Source organism: Lagopus muta, chromosome 13 (genome assembly GCF_023343835.1).
Source record: "Lagopus muta isolate bLagMut1 chromosome 13, bLagMut1 primary, whole genome shotgun sequence".
Lineage (NCBI taxonomy): Eukaryota > Metazoa > Chordata > Aves > Galliformes > Phasianidae > Lagopus > Lagopus muta.
In genome coordinates this window covers 548954-572981 of record NC_064445.1, presented here as the reverse complement: position 1 = coordinate 572981, position 24028 = coordinate 548954, and the positions used below count along the sequence as shown (strand labels likewise).

The following is a 24028-nucleotide window of genomic DNA, read 5'->3' as shown; positions in this document are numbered from 1 at the left end:
ATCACCATTTGCTTGCTTTAGTGGAAGCAGTTGCTGCATGATCAGCTCCCCTCACCCCTCTCTGGTAGGGGTGCACTGAGACCCTCCAGCTGGGAGCTGGGAGCTGCAGTGCTGGGCACATCCTGCTTCCACCCTTCTTGCTCCACTGCCTCAGCCCCCTTGTATTGCTGCCCCTTCATTAGCTTCCCTGCAGCTGCTCTGGGTTTCTAGCCTTGTCCACCCCCCATCCAACTGCCTGACACTGGTGTGGAAGGATGGCACCTGGCTTGGAAGCATGTCCACCCAGCCCCCACTGCAATGCAGTGCACAGGGGCGTCTTTCAGTTGAAGAAGTCCAAGGCAGTGGATCAGACAGCTTTATCCTTCATCTCCTATGAAATTTAGCACCAAAGGTAATAGCAGTAGATTCCTTCTGCCACTTGACAATGGTTGTCAGTAAATGGATCTATAGATATCTATGTAGTCCTCTCCTCCAATAAGAGCATCCTTCAGCAAACAGGTTCCCAGCCCAGCTCCCTGCCTGTCCCCACACTGGGTGACACTGCACATGCACGCTTGTCCTCCCACCACCCAGTCCTCACCTCCTCACACAGCACTGTGATCTCTGGCCTTGGCTCCACCTGCCCCCTCAGCTCCCACACCTCTGCTGCCTCCTGCTTTGCTCCACACACCCTCACCCGGAACAGCTCCTGGTCCAGCTCATTCTGGGCCATTGGGCATCACCCCAAAGCCCCCTCTCTTCTCCAGGGGCAAGCAAGATGCTCTTGTCCATCTCTCCTACACAGCCCCTTGGGGCACAGCTCCATCGCTGCTGGCAGCCAGCCCTGTAGCATGCATGGGACAGGACAAATGAGCAGTGGCAGGTGTGGGGGGGTCCAGCTGCCCCTGTCCCTCCAAGGGATGGTGGCAAACGGCCCTGCAGGGGGAGCAGAGAAGGGCCACGCACACATAGGGCAGCCTGTGGCTCTCTGTTGGGGGGCCAGGCCCAGGTTAAAAGGAAGCATATAAATATGTGCCCATCTTAGTGGCATGTCAGCTTCTCACTCCCCTCCGAGTGTCCCAGCCCCATTGGCTGCAAGTCCGTGGTCTGACAGGATGCAGCATCTTCCCAGCTCCTCAGATCTTGGTCTCAGGGCCATTTGGACTCAGTGCTGGGAAAGAATCTCGGATCCTCACCAGCTCCATGGCACAGAGGTGCCCAAAGACTTTGTTGTACCACTCCGGCGATCGGCCCCTGGGAAAGGGAGCAAGGCAGGACAATGGGTAAACGGGCAGGGCAGGCCACAAGCAGCACCTTGTTTCTTGCTAGCTGTGATGGCCTATGGTGAACAAGGACAATCTGGCAGCAAAAGGAGCATGTCCTCCCCCCTCATCAATATGGGCACACAGCAAAACACAGGAACAGCTCCCACACCCCCACCAACATGCACGGATGCAGAAGAACAGCAGTGATCCCAAGAGCTTCTCGTACCTGAGGTCAGCCCTGCAGATGTGCGTCACTTTGGAGCGTCCCATGGCGCTGGGCTCGATGAGATACTGCGAGGTCAGCACCACGGCTTTAACACCTCCCTCCACCTGCAGCTTGTCGTGCTCCACCGAGATGGAGATGAGCAGGCAGGCTCCTCGTGGCAGGTCTGTGCGCCAGCACCTGCACACAGAGCGGCACTCAGCCCTGGGCTGCACCACTCCATGCAGGGAAGGCACCACATGGGGCTGGGAGAGCCCACGCAGCCAGCCACACCAACCAGCAACACCCTCCAGCTCCGGTCCCACCTGCCCTCACCTGAGCACCACGCAGTCCCTGCGTGGGTGAGGCGCCATGCTGTCCGTCACATAGTGATACACCTCCATGTCCTTGTCCAGAGCCTCCACCACCTTGCTCTGAAGCAGGTCCTCGTCCCAGAGGTGACGTTCCCGCAGCACTCGCTGCAGCACCGTGGAGGGAGGGGCCTCAACCTCTGTGGAGACCTTCCACAAGCGCAGGGGGTGCCCGTCCCCAACCTGCTGGGGCCAAAGGAAGGGTCAGGCAGGCTGTTCTGGGAGCCCGTCCACCAGTCCCCAAGCAGTTCCACTGATGGGTCCCACTGCCGTGGAACAGCACCATGGGACAGAAGAGTTGCGTAGGGTGGTGGAGAGGGGTAAATAGAGATGTGATGGGCTCTGAATATAGAGCACGCTCTACCTCTGAGCTGCCCCCCTCCAGCCAGGGCAGGGACCACCGACTCCCTCCCTGCAGAAGGGAATGGGCACCAAGGGCTCATCAGGTGCCCACAGGACCTGTAGCTCGCAGTGGTTACTTTGCACCCAAATCACCTTGTAAATCCAAAGATCCCATTTGCAGTAACATTCACCTTTTTGCAGGAGAGCTCCGTGTTGAGGGGTCCTGGGGTGCTCAGCCATCCCTTGAATTTCTCTGATGACTCTTTGAGCAGGTTCCGGACACTCTGCTCAAAGTAGGAGTGTAAATCCTTGCCTTCCCCTTGGCTCGGGGTCATAAATTCGGACAGGGGGTGGGGGTAAGCATCTGCTGACATGTAAGAGCTGCTCAGCTGGAGCAAGATGTCATGGGAGACCTGCAAAGCAAGAGTGCACAGCTCATCAGGCTGGGAGTGATCTTGAGCAGCCAGAAAACCACAGCTCCTCCTTGAAGGAGGTGAGAAGGACAGATGCAACCTCCCTGGGCATACTTCCTGTGACCGGCTCCACAGTGAACAGGGCTCTGCTGGCCCCGTGATGCCCCAGGCTGATCCTGTGGGTGCCCTCCCCTCACCCTGCACTGACCCCACAGATCCAGGAGGGCAGCACCAAGCTGAGCGCACCACAGCCACCCACCTGGAAGAGCTTCTTGCAGTCAGTGATCATGTGGGAGAGCCCCTGTGTTGCAGCCATGTTCTCATTCAGGTCCTTCTGGTCAGGCTTCCCCATAGTGCCTCTCCTGTGCATCACCCTGTGGATGGCACAAGCTGAGAGCAGGCACCAAAGCCCAGCCCCAACTCACACCACCCCCGTCCCTGTAACGCAGAGCAGATCAGCAGGAGCAGAGCCCTTACCTCGGTGAGGTGCTCTCCCTCTTGGACACGTTGAGATGGAAGAGCGAGGGGGCCAGGCACACGGCCAGGTTTCCAGCAGTCATCTGGTTCTCCTCGGCAGAGGCAATGTCACTCAGGAAGTAGAGCAGGGTCTGCAGCACCTCACGGTTCTCATCCGGCATCAGGATGATGGCAGCCTGCACTGCCTGCAGCTGCTGCTCCTTTGGCACAACTGAGGGCAGCGCCTGCAGTCAGCGCTCTGCCCTCACCTTAATGGACCTCCACCCTCCCCCTCCCCGGGAGCAGAGAGCTGCCTGTCCCCCCGCGCAGCCCGTGCCTTACACTGATAGATCTGCAGGAAGGTGTCGGTGAGCTTGCTGGTGAAGATGGGCTCCGGCAGGTCACGGAAATATTGCTTCAGCAGGTCTGCCACGTCGTACGCTGACTGCCCCTTGTAGTTAACGTTGTCAGGGCTGGTTTCATTCATGTGACGGAGCACCTGGATCCTAGACTTCACCCCTGATTTACGGAAAATGCCAACCTGCCGGGAGGGAGCGGGAACATGCTGGGATGCCAGCTGAGTCCCTACCCAGCTCCTCACACCCTACCCCACACCAGCACACCACCGCACAGCACAGGTATGGGATGGCTGCGATGACCCCACAGACATGAATATCCCACAGAGAGCCTTGCTCTCCCCCTTCCCTACTTCCACGTGCTGCAAGAAGTGAATGAACTGCTTGCAGTTCGCTTTTTTTTCCCCAACTATAGCACTGCAGACAGCAGCTGCCTATGCTCAGAGCCCCCCAGCGCCCACAGCTGCAGCATCACCTGGTCCAAGCACTGGCTGCGGATGTAACGCATCGCCTGCTGGATGCTTTGCGGCAGCGGCTGCCCCGTCCTCTGCACATTGATGATGGGTGGCACCCCAAAGACTGACTTGTCCCTGTAGTCAGGGACTTTGCTCCGCTTCATGAACTTGGGCACAGTCCTGCAGGGTGGGATGGAGAGGTGGTCAGGGCAGCCCAATAGCTGCCTCGGTAGCAATATCCCCAGGGCTCCATCCCAGCTCCCTCCCCAGCAGCTCACCATGTCCAGGTTTGCTTGTGGGGCACGGAGTACTTCTCCATGATAGCTGTGAGCCGCAGCAAGGAGCACTTCTGGAGCAGGTTGAGCTGAGCAGAGGACTGGCGATTGATCTCCAGCGAGGCAGAGTTCAGGCTGGGCCGGTGGGAGTTCTGGAAGCTGTGCCAGCGCAGCTTTCTGTGGGGAAAGGCGGGCGTTCAGAGCCTTCCCTCCAGCACCTGAGCTTGGTATAAGCACTGCAGCAGCCAGGCTGAACCAAGCCAGCCCAGCACCAGCCCAAGTGCCACAAGGGATGCTTCCTACTCCTCACAGAATAAGCAGGGACAGTGCCAGAGCACAGAGAGAGATATTTTATCCGCTTAAAGGACCACTCCCATCCCGACACTCTTGCCACATCAGCATCCTCCCACCTGCACACTGGCAGAACTGCAGGAGGGCAGGGGCTCTGGGAAATGCACTAGCAGGAACACCTGCTTGCTCAAGGATAAAAGATGCTCCAACAAGCCAGTGCTCCGCTGGCAGCCCATCAACCCCTTTCTGTCTGCGCTGCTCCAGAAAGGCTCCTGCCCAGCTCCTGAGCTGCATTCCTGAGTCCAGCAGGACATAAAGGGCATCCCCAACTCACGAGAAAAGCCACCTCCATACATTCCTCTTTGCCCTGCTCAGGGGCACACTGCCCTCCAGCATCAACCCCGCAGGCTTGGGAAATCCGCAGAACTCAGCAGTGCCGGGAGAATCTCTCAGAGAAAGCACGAGGGAGCGCCAGCACAGCGAGAGGGAGCGAGAGGGAGCGCTGCCCTCCGCGAGAGCCGCCACCAGCCGTCCCGCTACGGACAGCGCCGCGCATGGGGAGCAGCAGCGCAGTGCGGCCGCCAGGGGGCAGCCGCGAGTCGCGCCCGCAGCCCGCAGCCCTCAGCCCCGCTACCTGCACGGCCGGGTGAGCGACGCTCCCACGCCCGAGTCGCGGCGCTCCCGCATCTCCAGCTCTTCGGCCTCGTTCAGGGAGTTGCCCGTGCTGTCAAAGTCACTGGCAGAGGTGCCGACGTCTGACATGGAGCGCTCCTCAAGGTGCAGGTTGGAGGGGAAGGCGGGCTCCCCTCCCGAGTCTGTCTCCTCTTCCTCCTCCTCCTCCTCCTCGCCCCCTTCTTCCCCCACCAGTTCGGGGGAGATGGCTTTATACCAGAGCTCCACTTTCTGCTGCAGCCCCCACATGTGCTGCAGGATATCGTCCAGGTTCTCGTAGGTCACCTCCTCATCTCCCTTGCAGAGATCCTCAGCGCTGCCAAACTCGGGCACGTTGTCGTACACGCTCACCCGGCTGCCCAGGGAGCTGCAGGAACCGCGGCGGCGGCAGGCAAAGCCCTGCGGGGAGGATGAGCCCTCCACACCGCTGCTGCTGCCACAGCCCCCCAGCAGACCCCCAGGTTTGGCTCCCGGCTTCCAGCTGCTCAAGGAGCCGCTGCCCAGGGGGCACAAGCTCTCAATGGAGAGGGATTTGGGGAAGGTGCCCGGCTTGTGGTCCCTGGGAACATAGACCAGGCAGTCCCCACGGCACGCCTGCCGGTGCTGGCATTGTCCTGCAGCCCAGTCACCACTGGGCTCTGTGGCTGTCTGACAGGCCTCCAGGTGGAGCCCGCTCCGTTTTGGGTCAGAGCCCACCTTGCCTCTGCCTGAGCCCACCAAGCGGTTAGTCCTGTATGACACTGAGAAGAAGTGTTTTTTGCCATGGAAAGAGGCAGATACTCCTCTTTTAGGAGAGTTGGCCTTGGTGGCTGAGAGGTCCCCATTATTCTTTGTGCAGTCCCAGCCAGGATTGGCCGCAACATCGCTGCATGGAACGTCCTTCTCATCTGGGCCAGCTTTCTCTTTGTCCTTCCTTCGGAGCGACTCAATCCTCTTCAGGAAGCTGCGAGATCTCCTCTTCTTTGGTTTCTCCTTGGAACCTTCGCCGTAGTTCAAGGGCTGCTTGGCCACGTTGCAGCTGCTGGGGCTGCAGGTGGGCTGGGAGACAGCAGCACCGTGGCCGGGGGACAGGTCAGGTGGTGTGGCTGCGACACCGAGTGTGCTGCCCATGCTGGCGCTGCTGTGAAGGGACACAGCCTCTGGGTTGGTGCTGAGGTCAGTGAGGACGCTCTCATGGCTGGACGCCTGCCGCACGCTGGAGGTGGGGACCTCAGAGGCCTGGGAGAGAACATCAGCAGAGCCCACCCGGGACCACCTCTTGCTGTCCCGCTGGAAAGCCCACCGGTCACTGATGGCGCACAGGTCCTCGTCCTCAGAGTCTTCATTCTGTGGGAGGCAGAGCAGAGGGGAACATCAGACCAGGGACACTCAGAGTGTCCTTCACCCTGCTCTGCAGGGACGAGCTCCCAAACTGCGTGCACAGCATTCTCCCCGTTATGCACACAAGGAGGCCACTCCAACCCTTCTGCAGCAGGGCTCAGGGAGCACAAGGAGAGGTTGAGCCCGAGCTCGAGAGCTGGGCTAGGCAGTGAAGAAGTAGAAACATTCTTGCACTACCTCAGAACAGCTCCCAGGCAGTAACTGCATCTACAACAGCAAAACACTGGCCCATGGAAGCTGTGTGGGCACAGCCCACCCCAGCAGCCCTCGGCCTCTCCCAGCAGCTGTCCATTTCCCTGTGCCTCTTCCACACTGAGCCCCGCCACCCCGCTGCTGCTGCAACAGCTGCACCGCAACCAGCTCCAGCACAGCCCCTTCCCCTCCTGCTGCTTTGTGCTCCGGAGAAGGGGATCCGGACATGGGAACAATGTCCCCATGTGGTGGCCTTCCTGCCATTCTGCTGGGCAGGTGGGGGTCCTGGGCGCTGGGCCATGGTGCCCCAGCTGTGCAGAGCCCACCTGGGATGTGTGTGGTGATGATAGGGGCAGGGACTGGCTGCACCCTTTAGGGGGGACAGCCTCTCCACAGCAAGGGGGCAGGAGAGAATCCTCCCACAGAGATGGCAGGAGAGAAGTGATGGTGAAGGAGGTGCAATAAAGGGCCAAGAAGTTCTGTGACCCCAGGTCTGTGCACTGCAGGAGTCCCGGCTCCACACAGCAGCCCCAAGGCTGCTGTCACCACCACCACAGTGGCAGAGGCCAGCCGTTCTCACCCTGCTTGATGAACCACCGTTACCAGGAGCACCAGGAGTTGTGGGGCAGAGACAGCATGGGCACACAAGGGCAGTCAGCAGCTCCCAGGCTGCACCCTTCCTTGCAGCAGGGACAAGGGGAGCGAGCACCGTGTGTAGCTGCGTGCACCGACCCAGGGGAAGCACTAAAAAACAGAACAGGCTTGCTGCTCCACGCATCCCCTTGAGAGTCCTGTACTCACCTGTTTACGCTGAAAGTGGACTTCCAGCTTCATGGAGGCACATGTGTTCAGGGTCATCAGCCTCCTGCAAGAAAACAAGAGACGCTGTACCCCGGCTGTGGCTTCCTGCTCTGCTCACAGTGCTTTCTTTCTTTTTCCTTTTTCTTCTATTTTTTGTCTCAGAACTGTTGTTGTGCCTGGTCACCTGTCACCCAGCAGCTGTGGCTCCAGGGATCAGGCAGACACGTAGAGCTGGAGCAGCTCCAAGCACAGCACACAGCTGTGGGCAGGCTCTTGAGCTGCACCCTGCCTGCAGAGAAGTCCAGGGGCCCTCTGCACCCCCTTCGCCCCAGCACAGGAGCCATCACATGAGCCCTTGGCACGGCAGCAGAGGAGTTTGAACCGCTCTGGCACGCTGGTGGCACAGGCACTTGGTTGTGGGCCAGGAGGGGTTTTGCCAGCGCAGCCATCAGAGCGGCACTCAGTGCTCAGTGCAGACAGCAGGACATCCCAGCCGTGCCTCTGTGCCTGCAGCCCCCAGCACCATGTTTACTCTCACACAGCAGCAGCCCCAGCATCAAAGGGTGCCCGGCTCCCTTGGCTCACAGCACTCTGGGCACGCCGGGGTGTGAAAGGACAAATGCAGGGGCAGGGAGGTCACCAAGCTGAAGCCAGCAGAGCAGCTCTGAGCAAGCTAGAGAGGAGTGTTGCCACCCCAGCCTGCCCTGAGCCCATCCCCGTGCCCCTCCACCTATCTCTCAACTACAGATTAAGGTCCTGTTTCTTTACACAAGTGAACGAATCTCCAGTTCATTCATTTTATTTAGCACTCTGTAAACTCTTCTGCAAGCACTGCACAACTTCTGTTCTGGCTTGAAAATTGTGCACCTGCACATCCAACAACAAAAAAATCTTAGGCACACTTTACCAAAAATGTGATTAATGCCCCTTCTGTAATTCTGCTGAAAACTTCCAAACATGAGTACAGTTGTGCAGCTCATCCCCTGGGAGCAGAGGCATGTCACCCTATCCAGGCTGCTCATCACATCTATCTGCCTCCAGGACAGTGCTGAGAGAGCTCTGTGAACGAGCGATTACTCAGGGAGCAAAGTAACTTTGCAAAGCTATGACTATCATGGCTCAGAAACATGACTTCTGCTCAGAACTTAGCCTGTGCTCGGCTCGGGATGAAGGTGACCTGGAGTGCCCAGTGGCCACCTGAGAAGGTCTGCTGGGTACAGAAGCACCACAGCTTCAGAGATAACATCCATCAGCTCAACAAGAGCGGCAGCCTGAGCTGGCAGCAGAGCACTGGCCTTGCCCTGTCCATGCAGTTGTTGGGAGCCATCCATGCAGGACAGGGACAACCTGCACCTGGCCCTCAGAGCAAAACGCCCTGTGAATGCCTGCAGCCTGCCAGGCAAAGACAAAAGGACACAAAAGCTCAAACAGGGGTGGGTGCTCACCCTGGCACTTCACAGCCTCCCCAGCCTGCACTGTGCACAGCACCATCGGCAGAAGATGAGCTCTGCAGCCAATGCAGGGCAACGAGCAGCCAGCAGCCGCCCTGCCCTGCACCTTGCTGCTCCCCAAAGCATGTCTGGAAGGCAACAGCTGTGCCAAGCACTGCTCAGCTTCTCAGTGTGGGGGCACAGATGTGGTGATGTGGCCCAAAAGCAAAAGCAAGGCTGAGTCACCTCCCTGCCAGCGTGACACACGGCCCGCCTGGACGGACAGACGTGGGTCCCTCCTGTCGGTGTCTGGTCATTCAGAGCTCATCTCTGAAATGCCACGCTGCTTCCTCTGCCAGAAAAAAAAACCCAGTGGCATCTCTGAGAGCTATTTTCAACCCTGCACTGTGAGAGCAGCACGTCCTTGTGGGAAATGTCCTGGCTCCTATTGCCAGGCGCTGGGTGACCAACACCGCTCTGTTAGCAGGGCAGCCCTCGGAGCCACCAGAACAGCATTTACTCCAGGAATGGGCAGGAGTTTACAAGCACGATGCGAACCAGCACAGCTGACAGCTCCTGAACACCCATAGCTCCCAAGGACCCGCACACAGGGCCAGCACACAGCACCTCTGCCCCACGCAGTGCCTCTCATGGCACGAACACTCAGCAAATCCCTCGCTGCATGCCTGCTCTCTGTTGCAGGTGGCACAAACCCAATGACCGAGTGCAAATCTGCCTGCAGACAGAATTTCATCCACAGGCACTTTGACCTGGATCTGGCTCACACCATAAACCACACACAAACCAACACAGAGGTGAGGTTTCCAAACACCATTCTTGCAAAATCAAGCTACAAGATGTCCCTCCCCTATGGCTCTCCCCCCAGGACAACATGTGCATGAAGCATGGCCCAGAGCAGCCAGGAGGAAGGAGAGGAGCTCAGGCAGTAAGGCCAGGTCTCCTTGCACCACTGCTCAGTGTCACAGCTCACCTCTCACCAATCCATTTTCAGCAGAGCTCCACAGCCTGGAGTTACCCACACGTAAAACTACAACAAGGCTCAAAAGTCAAACAAAAAGAACTTCTGGCTAATGTCTGTTCTCCTGCAGCTCTGCATGTTCACAGCAAAACACAGTGCAGTTTCCCTGGCACCACAGTCCACCCAACACAGCAGCTGTGTGAAGCACCCGCAGTCACTGCAGGACAGCAGGCAGCACCTGCAGGGCTCAGCTTGGCATTCTGCAGCCACCAGCCAGCTTTGTGGAAACTTTACCTGCAGAGAGATTTGAGAGAATCCTTGTCCAGGAAACTGTGGTCTTTTTTCACAGCACCGATGTCAAGAGGGAACAACGAGTCTGGGGACAAAGGCAAGAGGTGGTCAGTAGGGCTCCAAGCAGCTCCACCACGGAGAGGTCAGAGCAGGAAGTGGCAAGCAGGGCAAGGCAGAGGGCAGGAGCAGGGGGCATAGGGCAGCAGTGAGGGTGGCAAGCACCAGCCCAAAGAAAAGACCTGTCAATGGCACTGACACCAGGAGCAGCCAATACAATGGCTTCCACCACTAGAAGGGAAGAGCAGCCCAGCAAGAAGGGCCCAGGTCCACAAAGTGAGAGAAGAGGGACCTGAGTGATGTTACCCCTGCATGGAGACCTTGGGTCATGGCAGGTTTTGGAGAGAGGCCACCCCCAACCAGTGCTCGATGGCTGTCTCGGTGCCCATAGAACACCACACCGAATGCACAGTGATCCCTCAGTGCCCCAGACTCCCTTTGTCCACTATTCCATCAGGGTCAAGGAAGCCTCTTGGCTCCACTGAGGAAAGCTGAGAGCTGCTAAGAAGCCTCCACCCCAAGAAAGCAGCACCAGTACAAGGCTGCACCAGTTCCAGAATCTTTTTCCATCTTTCCAAGTTCAAGTGAAGGCACCGTGTGCCTGGACTCCCCGGGCAGATCATTTTTGGGTGACGAGGTGCCCCAGGGCCTCCTCCAACACTCACGGAGAGCTCAGGGATTGCTGCACAGGGATTGCTGGGCTGTGAGCTCACCTGGCTGCTGCAGCCGCTATGGAGTGCAATTACCAAAGGGTCACACAGACCTGCCGGCTGCGGGGAACAGAATGAAATGGCCGTAGGATGTGGAAAGCTCTGCTCAGAGGCTGGGGAGGGGGGGGGTTCGTTCACAGTCCGCAGCAACCTCGGTCAGCACAGAGCCCTGGGGCCGGGCACAAACTATAGGACCCGGGCAGCCGCCGCACGTGGGGCCAGCCCTAGAAATAGGAACTGGAGCCGAGGTGCAGCCGGTAAGGGCACTGGCACCTGGTGAGGCCGTGCAATAAGGGCATCGCCTGGGCACGGCGGTGTCTGGATCACAACATGCACAGCAATGAGCGCCGTGCGGAGCGGGGGGGGGGGGAGGCAGACAATGGTGGGCGGTGCGGCCCCACAGCCGCGCTTCCGCCGATTGTCGCGGCCGCCGGGCTGGGCTCCCTGCAGGCTCCCGCCGTGTGGGGCCGAGCTGCACACGAGCTCACCTGCAGCACAGCGTGTGCACTGCTGGGGGACGGGAGTGGGTCTGCAGGGCCCGGCAGAAGGCAGAGGGGCAGGACATAGCGCTCCCTGCGCTGCCCACGTTGGCCATTGGCACAGCCTGCTCGCACCCAATGCACGCACCCAATGCACGCACCCAATGCACGCACCCAATGCACGCACCCAATGCACGCACCCAATGCACGCACCCAATGCACGCACCCAATGCACGCACCCAATGCACGCACCCCGACCCGCCCTGGCCCAACCAGGAGCCCTGGGATGTCCCCCACAGCCCTGCAGCAGGGATGCCGTGTTCCCTCACCCCTCACCCAGGCACAGTGACCCTGCCCCAAACCAGGCTGGGCAGCTCTCACCTTCATAAAGCTGGGCATACTGCGGGAATCCCGCTGCTCGCAGCCAGTCGCAAGCCTTCTTGGCTTCAATTTCTGAAACAGAGCAAAGGAACAGTGAGCATCCAACTGGCAAAAGCAGTGCTGCATCGTGCAGCAGCTCCCCACACCGGGAGCCCAGCAGCCGTGTCACCAGAGCCCAGTTTTGTATGCACCAACCAGAAGGAGCACCAAGAACACCCGCTGCAAAGCAGGTGTGAGCGTGGTGCTGGCAGCAATGGGGCACTGTGGGCTCCCACCATACAGGACACCAAGCAGAAACTGCTCAGCTCTGGGTGCTCCACTAACGTGGGACAAACATAGCACAGGTGGGACAGGCCCATGGACACAGTTCTAGTTCTAACTCCTGATGAGACACTTCATTTCTAAACCCACCAAACCAAACAAAGCACTCTGCCAGGAGAGGGAGAGGAACATCTTTATTTTCAATACTTAATTCTGAGCCCATCAAAGCTTAGGGCTGGTCACTTCATGGAACTTTTGCAAACATCCTCCAGAGGAGTCTGCCAAAAGAACCTTTTCTTTTCCCTCCCACTTCCCCCATCTCTGACCACCCCCTCCTTTCTTTCCAGCTCGCTTTCATCCTGGCACGCAGCACAGCCTGCTATAAGCACAGGCTCTCCAGCACAGAGAGGAACTGTAGCCACACTGGACCATGGGATGCAGACAGACAGCTTGCCCAGCCACCAGAGCCCCAATGGTTTCTACAACTCCTGCCCAGCCCATCCCTGCTTCCTCATCCACAGTTCAGCTGTTCTCAGGCTGAGCCCATCCAAAGCCCAGCACAAAGTTCCGGGAAATTTCTCAGATTTACAGAACTTGAGGGAACGTGCAGCCAGAGAAAGCTGCTGTCTGGTGTCAGCAGTCCATCTGTCTGCTGAGATTTACAGTTCTTGTCACAACAAACAGTTGACTTCAAATGTAGAAAATGTGACTGCAGCTCCAGATTTCTGCCCATCCCTCCCACAGAGGCTCAACCCAGAAAACACTGGGACTGAGCCTGATTCACCCAGAGTGCATGGCAGTGAAACTCTCCAATTTCATCACCATCTACTGACAGCCGCAGCTGAGAGCTCCTCTTGCACTTACAATCACAAAGATACTGCGCAAAAAAATTAAAAGGACAATCCAAGCAGTTCAGTTAAGGACAGAACCAAGGCAAAACCCCTGACCTGAATGCCTGAGGCAATTCAGGGAGGAGGTTTGGAATGAGCATCCAAATGTGGATCCAAACAGCTCAGTTGTGTGCTGAGTCCCACCAGGACTCAGTGGGGCTGAGATCCAGGGGTCTCTCTGCAGCCCCCATCCAAAGCCATGGGGTGGGTAACACTATGCCCTCACAGCGGGGAGCACTTTCAGACCGTTCTGATCACCTGTGTCCCTTCTTCATCCCACACAGCTCCTTCACAGCTGCCTCACCTCAACCTGCCTTCCCCCCCTGCCCCTCCTACCTTCAGAGCTGAGCCTCTGACCACAGCACCCAAAGAGTCAGGCGTCCCCTGTAGAGGCGAGGAGCACAACCCTCCCAACGTGCTGCTGCCCCACAGGAACCCCCTGCCCACAGGAGGGGTTGGGTCTGGCACTTCCACCCCCTGAAGGAGACAGCAGAGGGAAGGGAAACCAGCAGCAGAGCGTGTGCCCGCCCAGCGCACCGCAGCGCCCAGCTTACCCATGCCAGCAGCAGGACCGAGCTGGTAGAAGAGCATGGCCGGGGCAGCGGAGGGTCTGTTCAGCTGTGCAGGTGGTGCAGGGATGCCGCAGCCCCTACCAACCCCCAGTGCTGGCAGGCAGATCCACAGCCTGCTGGGGCTCAGCACCCGCCCCGCTCCTCAGCCGCTTTTCAGCTTCGCCAGCTGCCTTCCCAACGCCCGCACAGAGCCCAGACCCCGTCCCACAGACTGGCACAGAAAAGGTTTCCAAGCGTCCCCGTCCCGGACAGAGCTGGCCGCCAGCTTCCTCCTCCCACCGCCCTTTCCACAGAAGTACTTTCCCAAGGAAGTGCAGGAAAGGATCTTTCCGAGCCTTGATAAGAATGGGCAGAAAACCACTCATACGAATGTCACAGGCGGCTTGTGAATGGCCCGCAGGGGAAGCAGCAGTGAGACTGTGGCCAGACTCTGTGACAGGGTCACCCACCACAAGCCATGCCTTCAGCCCTCCCCACCACCAACAGCTGTGAGCTTCAGCCCAGGCACAGCAGGCTGAGAACCCCCAGCCAGCCATGGGCAGCTCGGCACCTTCCTGCAGCCCTGCTGGAAATCCCATCCCTGATTCTCCAGGGGTGCACGCCTGCATGGGCAGAAATGTGCTGGTGGCCAGGAGCCATTGGAGCAAGGATGGGGACAGGTTCCCTACCGAGCTGCGTGCCTGTGCCGGTTCTCTGATGTCTAATACAGCTCATCCTCACAGCAGTCTGTGCAGAGGGTCTCCTTCCCTTCTTTTCTTAGCAAAGGGCTCTCACCAGCTTGTAGCAGCTTAATATCTTTGAGATCCGTCTTTCGAATGTGACGGAAATGATTGCATTCAAATTGTATGACAGGAGGAGCAGGCACACGGACAGCAAACTGCATAAACACAGCGTGCTCACTTCCTTCAGGGCAAGGTAAGAAGGAGCTGCACAGAGCTGCCCTCCTATCACCAGCAAACCCAGCTGGGAGGAAGCACACACGGCACGAGCAGGGCTCCTGCACAGAAAGGGCACAACAGATAACATGGAGTAGAGAAAGACAGCAGCACTTCCATCTTCAATGTCACAGATTTCTGGGGAGGAGAAAAAGGGCTGCCTTGTTCCTGTTATTTTTAGATGGGTTTCCTAAGACTTGTGCAACCTTTCCCTTTCCCTGGGCGTGCATTACTCCAGCTGTCAGTACCAGCAGCGCTCCAACCTGCTGCCCAGCTTCACACAAATCTGACAGAGTAAAGACACACACAGAGCTGCTGGCGAGCTCCTTGGATGCAGCTGGACAGGCAGACAAACAGCCCCTTTATGGCTCCCACATCAGAGGCAGCAGTTGTGTGAGAGGAGCCCTCAGCAAACACCCAGACATCCCCATAGGGGGAAAAAGCTCCTGGTGCTGCACAGCCATTGCAAGACACCAGAGAATCCCCTCTGGGCACAGCTTCTGCCCTTCTCCAGCAGCTGCTCTGGGGCGTTTCCCAAGGAAAAGGCTCACATGCAGGCACCATCCCCACCCCAGTGATCTCATCCTCAGCAATGGGGACTTGAATCGGTCCCCAGGGACCAGGCTGTAGTGGCACAGGGGCTGCACTCTCTGCTGTGACACAGCATAGGGGACAGATGGCTCTGCATGGCAGATTTGTGAACAAGTTGGCAACTGGGACCTGGCTGTACAGCCCAGTACCCTGCAGGGAGGATTGGGAAGGAGAAATGAAGAGAGGCTCTCACTTTGTTGGTGAAAGGAGAGCCCCCTCACATTCCTCCTCCTGCCCAGCTCCTGCAGTGTGGCATTTCACTGACCACAGGGACTGTTTGGGAGCTGGAACACTGGGGGCAAACAGAATGCCTGATAGCAAAACCACTTGCCAGGACTCTGGCTCAGCACTTTCGCTTTAACATAAACGATAGAAAAGTAGAAGTAACACCTCAGCATCTGAATTCCCCATAAAAAGTCCCACACAGCCAATTAGTGTGTGAAAACAGAACCACGACATCAAATTGCCCATATGACATAATGGAGAGCCATTAAATCTGCTGCCAGGCAGATGGGAGCGCAGCACTGCGTGGGGATCCTCGTCTGGGTGTGTTTGCATGTTTTCTTTCCACCCCAGTTTAAAACAAACTGTTGCCAACAACACTGAATACGCAGAAATTCAGCTCTGTTCGCAGCTCCTAAGCAGAATCCCTGCCTACTTTTAAAGAAATAACAGAAAATTCCAACACTCCACCTAAGCTGTGGGCTGTGCCTCAACCGCTCACACACACAAGGATGTGAAATAACCATCTCACATGGGAAACACACCCTGCACTGCAGAAGGTGTTGCGGCCAGGGGCAGCGCAGTGCCACTGAAGGCAGAGGCATCCAACCTGCCTGCAATGCCCAGCTCTGCGGGACCCAGCCTGGCACTGCCCACACCTTGTGCTCTGTGCTCTGCCCACACCAGTCGGGGATTAGAGCTGGGCAGGGGAGCGGAGCTGTGGACATCCCCCATCCTGCACAGCTCAGCACGCTGTGCCAATACATAGGAACGATCAGCTGCTCACCCATCCAGCTCCCCACAGAGCCCGGCAAAACACAGCGATTTCAAAGCTGTGAGCATGGAGAGGGCACAGAGACAGGAATGTCCCAGATGCAGTGGGTTTCCATAACTAACCTTCGCTCTGTGAAGGTCTCAAATTTTGGGAGCTCCTCCTTGCAACGTCACCAGCGAGGAATTGTTTGGCACCCATTTTTGGGGTGCCAAAATACCCCATGTGCTCCAAGAGGCACCCGGCACTGCACAGGCACTGCTGAGCTGTGACAGGGAGGGCACAGCACGGTGCTCCAGCAGCCTTGGAGCCCATCACTGCCCTGGTATGCCACGGACAAGCAGTGTGGGATGTCAGATGAGCAAAGGGGATCCTTGGGGAACACTGCTGCAGGAGGCAATATAGAAATCACCAGCCAGCACCCGCATGCACTGCGCTCTAAGCCTTGTCCATGCAGATGGCCACCAGGACAAGAGGAGAGCTGCAGGAGGGAAGAACACAGCTGGTGTGCAGGCTGCAGGTACAGGATGTGGGCACAGACACAGGCACAGGATGGAACTGCCTGGTGGCTTCTTGCTGTGCTTTGGGGCGGCAGCCCTCACAACAGACTGGATAAAGACAGACATGTGTGAGGTGAACTGGTCACTGTGGAGGCGATAGACTAGCACGCTCACTTCCCCTCTGCAGGTAACCAAAGGTGTGCTCCCCATGAGCATTTCCACCTCTCACTGTGTTCCAACCCCAGACTTGGACCAGCTCTGATCCGAATTGCTCCAGCACAACTCCAGACAGAGAGCTGAGGGAAAAGCACGGCACCCAGCAGGGCAGAGCAGAAAGCAGAGCTCTGCACACTGCCTCCATGCCCCTCTCTCACACACTCTTGCTCAACCGCCCCTGCACCCAGAGAACAAATCCACCCTGGGGCCAACAGATGCCTGCAGGTGTGCTAATGCAATTACTGCACTCACAAGGACCCAGCACTGATTTAACAGCTCCCCAAAGGCTGATGATCGTATCAGACACTGTGGTTTCTGTTCAGAAACAGATAAGAGCACGTAGCCATTTTCTGCATCCTGTGCTTGGAAGTGAGCAGATCAGTGCCTTCCTCCTGAGTACAGCCCCTGACAACCATTCGCTCGCTGACCGTGTGCTGTCACACACTGAATCTCTCCCATCTGAGTCACGCTGGCTGCTCTCATTCCCGATATTGGGACCCCAAAGGAGAAGCAACAGGCAAACAGCCATGGAGATGCTCAGCAGGACGAGTGCTCCTTGCCCATCCTGCACCCCACCCTTTCTACAATTGCGCCGTGCCTTCCTGCCGCCTGTCCTGCAGCTCTCACTCACTGTTTGGACAGGCAGGCGCCGTCCCAAAGCAGAGCCCCATGCAGTGTGTGCCTTCACCTTGACAAAAATAGGATTCCACTTTTCCATTGCTCAGAAGCGTTTCAGACCCGGGTCAGCAGAGAGATGGCCTCGCAGCCTCCTCCCACCCCCAGCACACTGTGCAGCTGCATTGCAGCCACCACCAAAGGCCAGCAGTGAAGGCAGCATTGCTGTCACCTCTGCAGGGAGCCCACAGCTCCGTACCACTGCATCTCCAAGCAGTGCAACATGCAGAAACTCCTCTCCAGCTTTGAAGCCACCCTCAGCTCCTTCTGCTTTTAAATCCCAGTATTAATAAAATATTTACCTGCTTAAGACAGGAGGGAACTTTCTCCTATATTTGTGCATTTATTGAGAAGAAACACCTGGATCTGTTACAAACTGCACAGAGAAGCACTGTTCCCTTGTGGGCTTTCTGCTCCTTTGTGCAGCACAGAACAGGAGTGGGGCACCTCACAGCTGGGGCACCCAAGGACCCCTCCTGTGTGCTGGGGCCCCCCACAGCCCTGGGGACACCCCCTGGAGCACAGTTGGTGCTGCAGTGTCTGTGTCCCACTGCCACCCTCCTGTCCCAGACTGGAGGCCTCCCTGCAGCTCTTCTGGAAAAAAAAACTAATTGCAAAATAGTGGCATAGAACCTTGATGTGAAATCCCAGCTCCAAAAAGCAGCCAAACAGTGTTTCTCGTGCAAATACAGCTCTGCATAAACGAGGGCAGGAATTCCTCCATGCCCACAGGATTCCCCCCACTGGGAGCGCGAGGGGATTAACCCGAAGTCACAGATCCCTACTGCTGCCCAAAGCACACAGGCGCTGTGCTGGGACACCCCCAGCATTGCTGTGGCATTGGTCACTGGCACAGCTGCACAGCAGTTCCCAGGGAGGAATTTCCATTTGCTGCAAGCACGCATCCGCCCCCCTGCCCTGCAGCTCACCCTGCTCAGCAGCACGGCCCTTTCCCTCTCCCACCCCCCCACTTCCTGCCTTCCTTTCCTCCATCTGAACACGACATTTCCACTGCAAGCAGTGTGGGATGGGCGCATCAGTGCTGCTGGGACTCCCAGCTGAAGCCTGTTCTCATCCCCACTGCCGGGCAGTGCTCACAGGGCACTCTGGCACAGGCTCAGGAAACAGTCAGAGGTCCCCAGGAGCTGGCATGCCACGGAGTCACCACACTGCCACCAGCCTGTCCAGCTCAGTGAGAAACGAGCCCGAATGTTAAAGAGGCCGCAGCTCTCCTACGTCTGCAGCATCTTAAGCACAGAGCAGAGGGGCTGAGGAAAAGCCACGCGCTGTGCACACACTGCAGCCAGCCCTCAGTCGGCCGCTTCCATTTCCCCTCTGCTCCCCATGTGCACAGCCACATCCTGAGCCTGGCTGCCCTCCTCACATCAGGACCAGTGGGAGCAGCCCCTCACCCTATGGGAGCCACAGAGCCATTCAAGGGGAGAAGAAAAAGGTAAAGGGAAATCTGCTCTTCTTTTCAAGAAGGAAAAGCTGAACAACAAAACAAACTGCACCTCCTAACCCTTCCCTCAGCCCACAGCACAAAAGCCAAAGCAAATTGTCTGGCTGCAAAGGAAACGTGGTTTTCAAGAAATCTCTTGACAAGAAGGTCACCTCACAGACTTTCCCATCTCCCCCCAAGCGTGTATTTCTTGGCTGCAGCCTGCTCCAGGATGGAAAGGCAGAGCCAAGGCACTCACCACAGCAGCAGCTGTCAATCCTGGCTTTGTCCATCAGGAACGGAGGCCGAGGCACAGTGAGGAGGAGCAGCATGGCCAGAGGCCACCCCAGGCACCGTTAGAAGGCACTGAGGGGGCACACAGGCAGGCAGCTGGAGGTCCAACTTGTTCCATGCAGGCCTATGCACCACGCTGCTGAAACCGGCCCCTGGCACGGCCAGCCCAGAGAGCCATCCGAGTTCCCTTTGGGAACAAACAGGGCACCTACAGCTGGGTAAAGGGCTCAGCTCCAAGGAGCAGCAGTGGGAGAGCTAAGGCAAAAGCAAAAGCAATGGTGCACACACACAGACGGACGCTGCTTAACTGTTTCGAGCTCTCCAACTGCTCTGCACAGCCCTCCCACGCTGTGACTCACCGGCAGCGGCTCAGGGGCGGTTCTGTCCCTGCAGTGTGGCTGTGAGATGCTGGCAGCAGTGCTGCCATCACCACTCCTGGCACAGGCAGACAGCGGCGTGCCATTGCACTGGACACAGAAAGAGCTTCAGGTCACACAGGCTGTGCTGCTCCCTGCAGTCAGCCAGCAAGAGAGGAGTGGTGGTGGCAGTGCCACCAAGTTCCCGTTGGGCATTGCTCAGCCAAATCACCGCCAGAGCTGCAGCAGTTCTCCTCAGCCACACATCTACAGACAGCCTAGCATGAGTGCAGGAGGGTTCAGCTTCTCCTTTGGGAACCACATCCCATGGGAGAGCTCAGAACTGAAAGCAAGGGCTGCTGCCATCGAGACACCAAAGAGGAGCAAAAGCTTTGGGAAAAGGGTGGTTCAGGGACAAGAAGAGGAGTGCCAGCCGTTCAAGATACGCAGACCTAATGGCTGAATATGCTCCAGATCCCTGGTTGTGCTCACGGCGCTTGGCTTTGCCCAGTGCCTTCCTCCACTCCTGCAGGCAGTGCTCACAGAGCCCCACGGGCTGCAGCCCAGGGCACAGCACGCTCAGGGTAAGCAGATTTGGTTGACATGGGATTAGCCTCTGTAATGAAAAGCACATTCTCTGTCACTGTGCACTCCTCATTCAGTGCTTTTGGCACAAACAGGGAATGAGCTGCAAGACCCCCCCATTTGAGCAGGACTGAAGCTCAGGAGGAGACAGCTGAGAACCACATGGAACACACCTCTGAGAGCAGGATGCAGGCACTCATGCATGTCACAGCCTGGCACAGGCACCCACACGTCACAGCAGGGACAAAAGGCTGCCATGTGCAAGTGGCTCCATGGACACCAAGGCATCTCCGTGGCCATCCAAGTTACCAGTGACCATGTGCAAAATTTCCACCAACACGGGAGGAGTCCGAAACCACTTCCAAATGTGATCTCATGTCCAAACGATGCGAGGAAACACCGGGCCCCAGAGGCAGCAGTGCTCCTGCCCCTCTGTGCTCCAAAGGAAGGGACCGAGGCTGCCCAGGACCTGCGCATGAAATGCTGCACCAGCATTCTCAAGGCTCCTGCAAAACTTTGTTGATGCAGGAGGTCAGTGAAATCCCTGAACTGAGAAGTCTTGTCTAAAAGCAAACGGTGCTGCTAAAAGCAAGCCAGCAGAGCACAGCTAACCAGCAGTAAGCAATGGCCCTATACACAGTGCTGGGGGCCATTTGGGCTCACCCAGCAGGAGCACACTGAAGGCAAGGTGGGCAATGAGCTCGGGGAGTTCTGCACTCAGCACAGGGACTTTGCTCCAATTCTCCTCAGGAAAACCCTCCTCTGTGCCCTTCCCTGCCGGACCTTCCTGTCACTGCTGCTCCCACGGCGCCACAGGAGGAAGCCAGACTGCTATTCCCAGGCACATCAGCAGGGCAGGAGCTGCCCCCTGGGTCTGCAGCCAAGCAGCATCTGGAGGTGGGAGAGGAGAGCAGGAGTACAGGCCCCCCAGGGAGGGGGAGGCAGGCAGCCCTGGGGGTGCATCCGTGGGCTCATGCTCCTCCTCAGCCTGGTCTTCTGGTCCATCTGAGGTACAGCCCTATTGTCACTAATATCTCAGCATGCACACCACAGCTTTGCTGTTAACAAGCAGTATTGGTTCAGGACAAACCCTCCACCTTTACACATCAGCCCATTTACTCCCCACCTTGTTCCCAGTACCTGAAGGGGAGCACAGCAGCTCTCGTCCCCACTGCATATAGACTGCACAGCCCCCTGTGCCCTCTGGCTTTCCTCCTGATATCCAGTAGCAGGGCAGAGGCCAACACAGGGCAGGGCTCCAACACGTGGGCCACAGTGGTGACTTTGCTCTCTGCAAAATTCTCCCAAACCAGAACCCCTAGACCACACTGCTGAGATGGGCAACACAAGCACAGAGTCACCACAATCACACAGAGGTCAGAATTAAACCCCAGAGCAAAGGTGGGACCAAGCAGCACAGATCTGAGATTCATGAAGCTGTGCTGAGCCCCACAGGGGCCCATTCCCCCCATCCTCCTCCCCACCACGTGATGGTGAGCAGCCTGAGCTCAAGGCTTCCATTTCCTTGAGAAGCTAACAGAGAGAGCAGCCAAAGAACTGCTGAGGAATAGTTTTAAAGGATGTCACAGTTTTGCAAAGAGACAAAGGAATATATTTTTTTTTTAAATGCAGACATCTCCTTGCCAGGAATGTGGGGAATGTCAGGGAATATCATAAAACAGGATGCAAAAAGCTGGCCTCAAGCAATGTTACAGACTCATATGCTGGCCTGACAGTCAAGATGCTGAATCCCAGCGAAAGACAAACCTTGTGTCTGCAGTGGGAATTACAGACCTGGCTCACCCAGCTGGTCCTGGCACCACGGCAGCCAGGTCTGCCAGGCCAGCCTCGCTCCCCTTGCACACACACCCACCAGCCGAGGCGCAGTCCCACCCCTTTATGCACAATGGAAGCCACAGGGTCCACTCCTAAACCCCCACACCCACTGTAAGCAACAGGAAATACTTCTCAGCAATGGTGAAAATGACCCTCCCCTGTAGCTCTGGTCATTAACAGCACTTTGTGGCCATCTGAGGGCTACAGGCAGGCTCACGTCCCTGCCCAGTGATCCCAGTGGTGCTCCGCCTGCAGCAGCTGCACACACGATGGGGTCAGGAGCAGGGAAAACCTCCTCAGGTCACACTGAGCAGAGCCCCGGAGCTGGAAGGCAGCAGGAATCCCAAACTCAACACACTGACCATTTGCATCATCAGCATTAGAAAACAGAGGCCACTTACTGGCAAGAAGCACCTTATGGAAGGAACAGACACATTTGTTTCCAGCTTCCCGTCCCTGTGAAATCCCCCGTTGAAAGAGGAGTTCCGTCACAGCAAGACCAACTCAGGGCCCTGGCTCCTCACACCACCAGGCTCAGACCCAGCAGTGTGCTGTCGCTGCCCTACATGCTTCTAAGGAACCCTTTCCCTCAGCAGGCACCTACCTCAGAGCCGCAGGCTGACGACCTTTGCGGTAAATCACACAGCTCGCATCTTTCTAAAAATCACCTGAGTCTGTTTTTATGAGTCACTGATTTCTGAGTAGCATCTGTCCTCTGCAGGGACTCAGAGCCCAGCGCACAGGAGGGCACAGCATCCACATCCCCATCGCCACGCTGCCAGGAGCCGCACACAGCTCCTGCATGGCCAGGATGGGGCACAGTGGGGCAGGTGAGGAGCGGCCACTGCAGCCCAGGTGGATCCCAGGGGTGGTGGAGCTCAGCACCCTCAGTCCAGCAAGGGGCCAGGATCACAGCCTTCCCACTGCTGGGGCAGGACTTGTGCCAGCAGGGCTCGCTCTGCCAAGGCAAGTTTTCTCAGTTCCCCGTATTTCCTCCTCTACGAAGACAGAGGATGAACCTCATCGAACACCAATCGCTCCACCTTCTGACCCCGCTCCCTTCCACCCTCTGACAGGCTGTGACCAAAGCACAGAGATGGAGACGAGGGTTCCTTCATAGCCCTGCTGTACCTCAGCACACCAAAGCAAACAGAGCCCCGCACTGCGGCTCGGGGCGGTGGGAGGGGGCAGCGCGGGGCCAGGCGGCCGCGGCAGAGCAGGAAGGAAAAGCGTCAACGTGCAAATCCCTGCCAGCCTTCGGCGCTGCTTCCGGCAGTGGCTTTGCAGGGCGTAGTTAATGAGCAAACATCTGTGGCCTCACATCCCGTAAAGGACATTCACAAAATCCCCCCCCTCCCCATTCATGAGAAGAAAGAAATTTTTTTTAAAAGAAAAGGTAAATGACTGCTCCCACAGATGAGAGCACCACGGGGTGGGCAGCGGGGCAGCAACGATGGCACAGCCCCACCAGCGGCCCTCAGCACTCAGCCACCAACTCCCGTGGCTGTGCTGGAGGTTGGCTGCTCCCGTCGCCAACACGGGATTTCCAGCTCCTTGCAGCACAGCACGCAGCAGCCATCACTCGTGGTGTGGGGAGCAGACCGGCCTCCCGTCGCACCGATGCACACATCCGTCATCTTTGCGGCAGCTGTTTGAGGAGCATATCACTACTTTCCTTATTTCCTATTTAACCGTCCTACTGGAAAACCCTTCAGTCAGAGACAACGGTCAGATGGTGGTTTGACAGTTACCCATCGGGGGCAGCTGCAGTGCAAGCACCCATAGGGCAGAGAGAGCTCTGCAGTTTTTAGGCACGGAAACAACAGATGCCAGGCACGAAGGGGAGAGGAGCAGGCAGCATGAACCCAACCCCAGCCTTAATTCCAACCCCAGCCCTGGCTCCTGCAGGGAGCCACCTCACCTCCTACCTACAACAGACCTGAGAAGGACACGGTTGCTGTGGGGCCAGGAACAATCCCTGACAACCCGAACAGCATCACCTGGCCACACTCACCCTCTCCTCTGATTTGTTCCTCTTTCAGAGCTCAAATGCAAACCTCAGACCAGCAGCTGTCCTTGCACACAGCCCTGGTGCGCAGCTGGAA

The 24028-nt window shown here is 57.5% G+C and overlaps 1 protein-coding gene across 8 annotated transcripts in view; it reads right to left on the bottom strand.

Annotated features, from left to right (window-relative positions):
- Window positions 1-6: 6 nt before the first annotated feature.
- Window positions 7-24028, bottom strand: part of STARD8 (StAR related lipid transfer domain containing 8) — a 41146-nt gene continuing 17124 nt past the window's right edge. For 4 of the 8 annotated variants that reach the window (XM_048959483.1, XM_048959488.1, XM_048959490.1 and 1 more), the window contains 13 exons: window positions 11778-11849; window positions 10154-10235; window positions 7451-7514; window positions 5040-6403; window positions 4118-4291; window positions 3860-4019; window positions 3371-3569; window positions 3050-3260; window positions 2832-2946; window positions 2351-2572; window positions 1783-2003; window positions 1471-1647; window positions 7-1233 (listed from right to left, as the gene is read on the bottom strand). In XM_048959483.1, the coding sequence (XP_048815440.1) occupies window positions 1116-1233; window positions 1471-1647; window positions 1783-2003; window positions 2351-2572; window positions 2832-2946; window positions 3050-3260; window positions 3371-3569; window positions 3860-4019; window positions 4118-4291; window positions 5040-6403; window positions 7451-7514; window positions 10154-10235; window positions 11778-11849 (3179 nt within the window). In that variant the 3' untranslated portion in view covers window positions 7-1115. Of the gene's footprint in view, window positions 1234-1470; window positions 1648-1782; window positions 2004-2350; window positions 2573-2831; window positions 2947-3049; window positions 3261-3370; window positions 3570-3859; window positions 4020-4117; window positions 4292-5039; window positions 6404-7450; window positions 7515-10153; window positions 10236-11777; window positions 11850-13482; window positions 14102-14168; window positions 16487-19111; window positions 22427-24028 lie in introns of those variants that run through there. The other 4 variants (XM_048959484.1, XM_048959485.1, XM_048959486.1 and 1 more) reach the window with 4 other exon arrangements.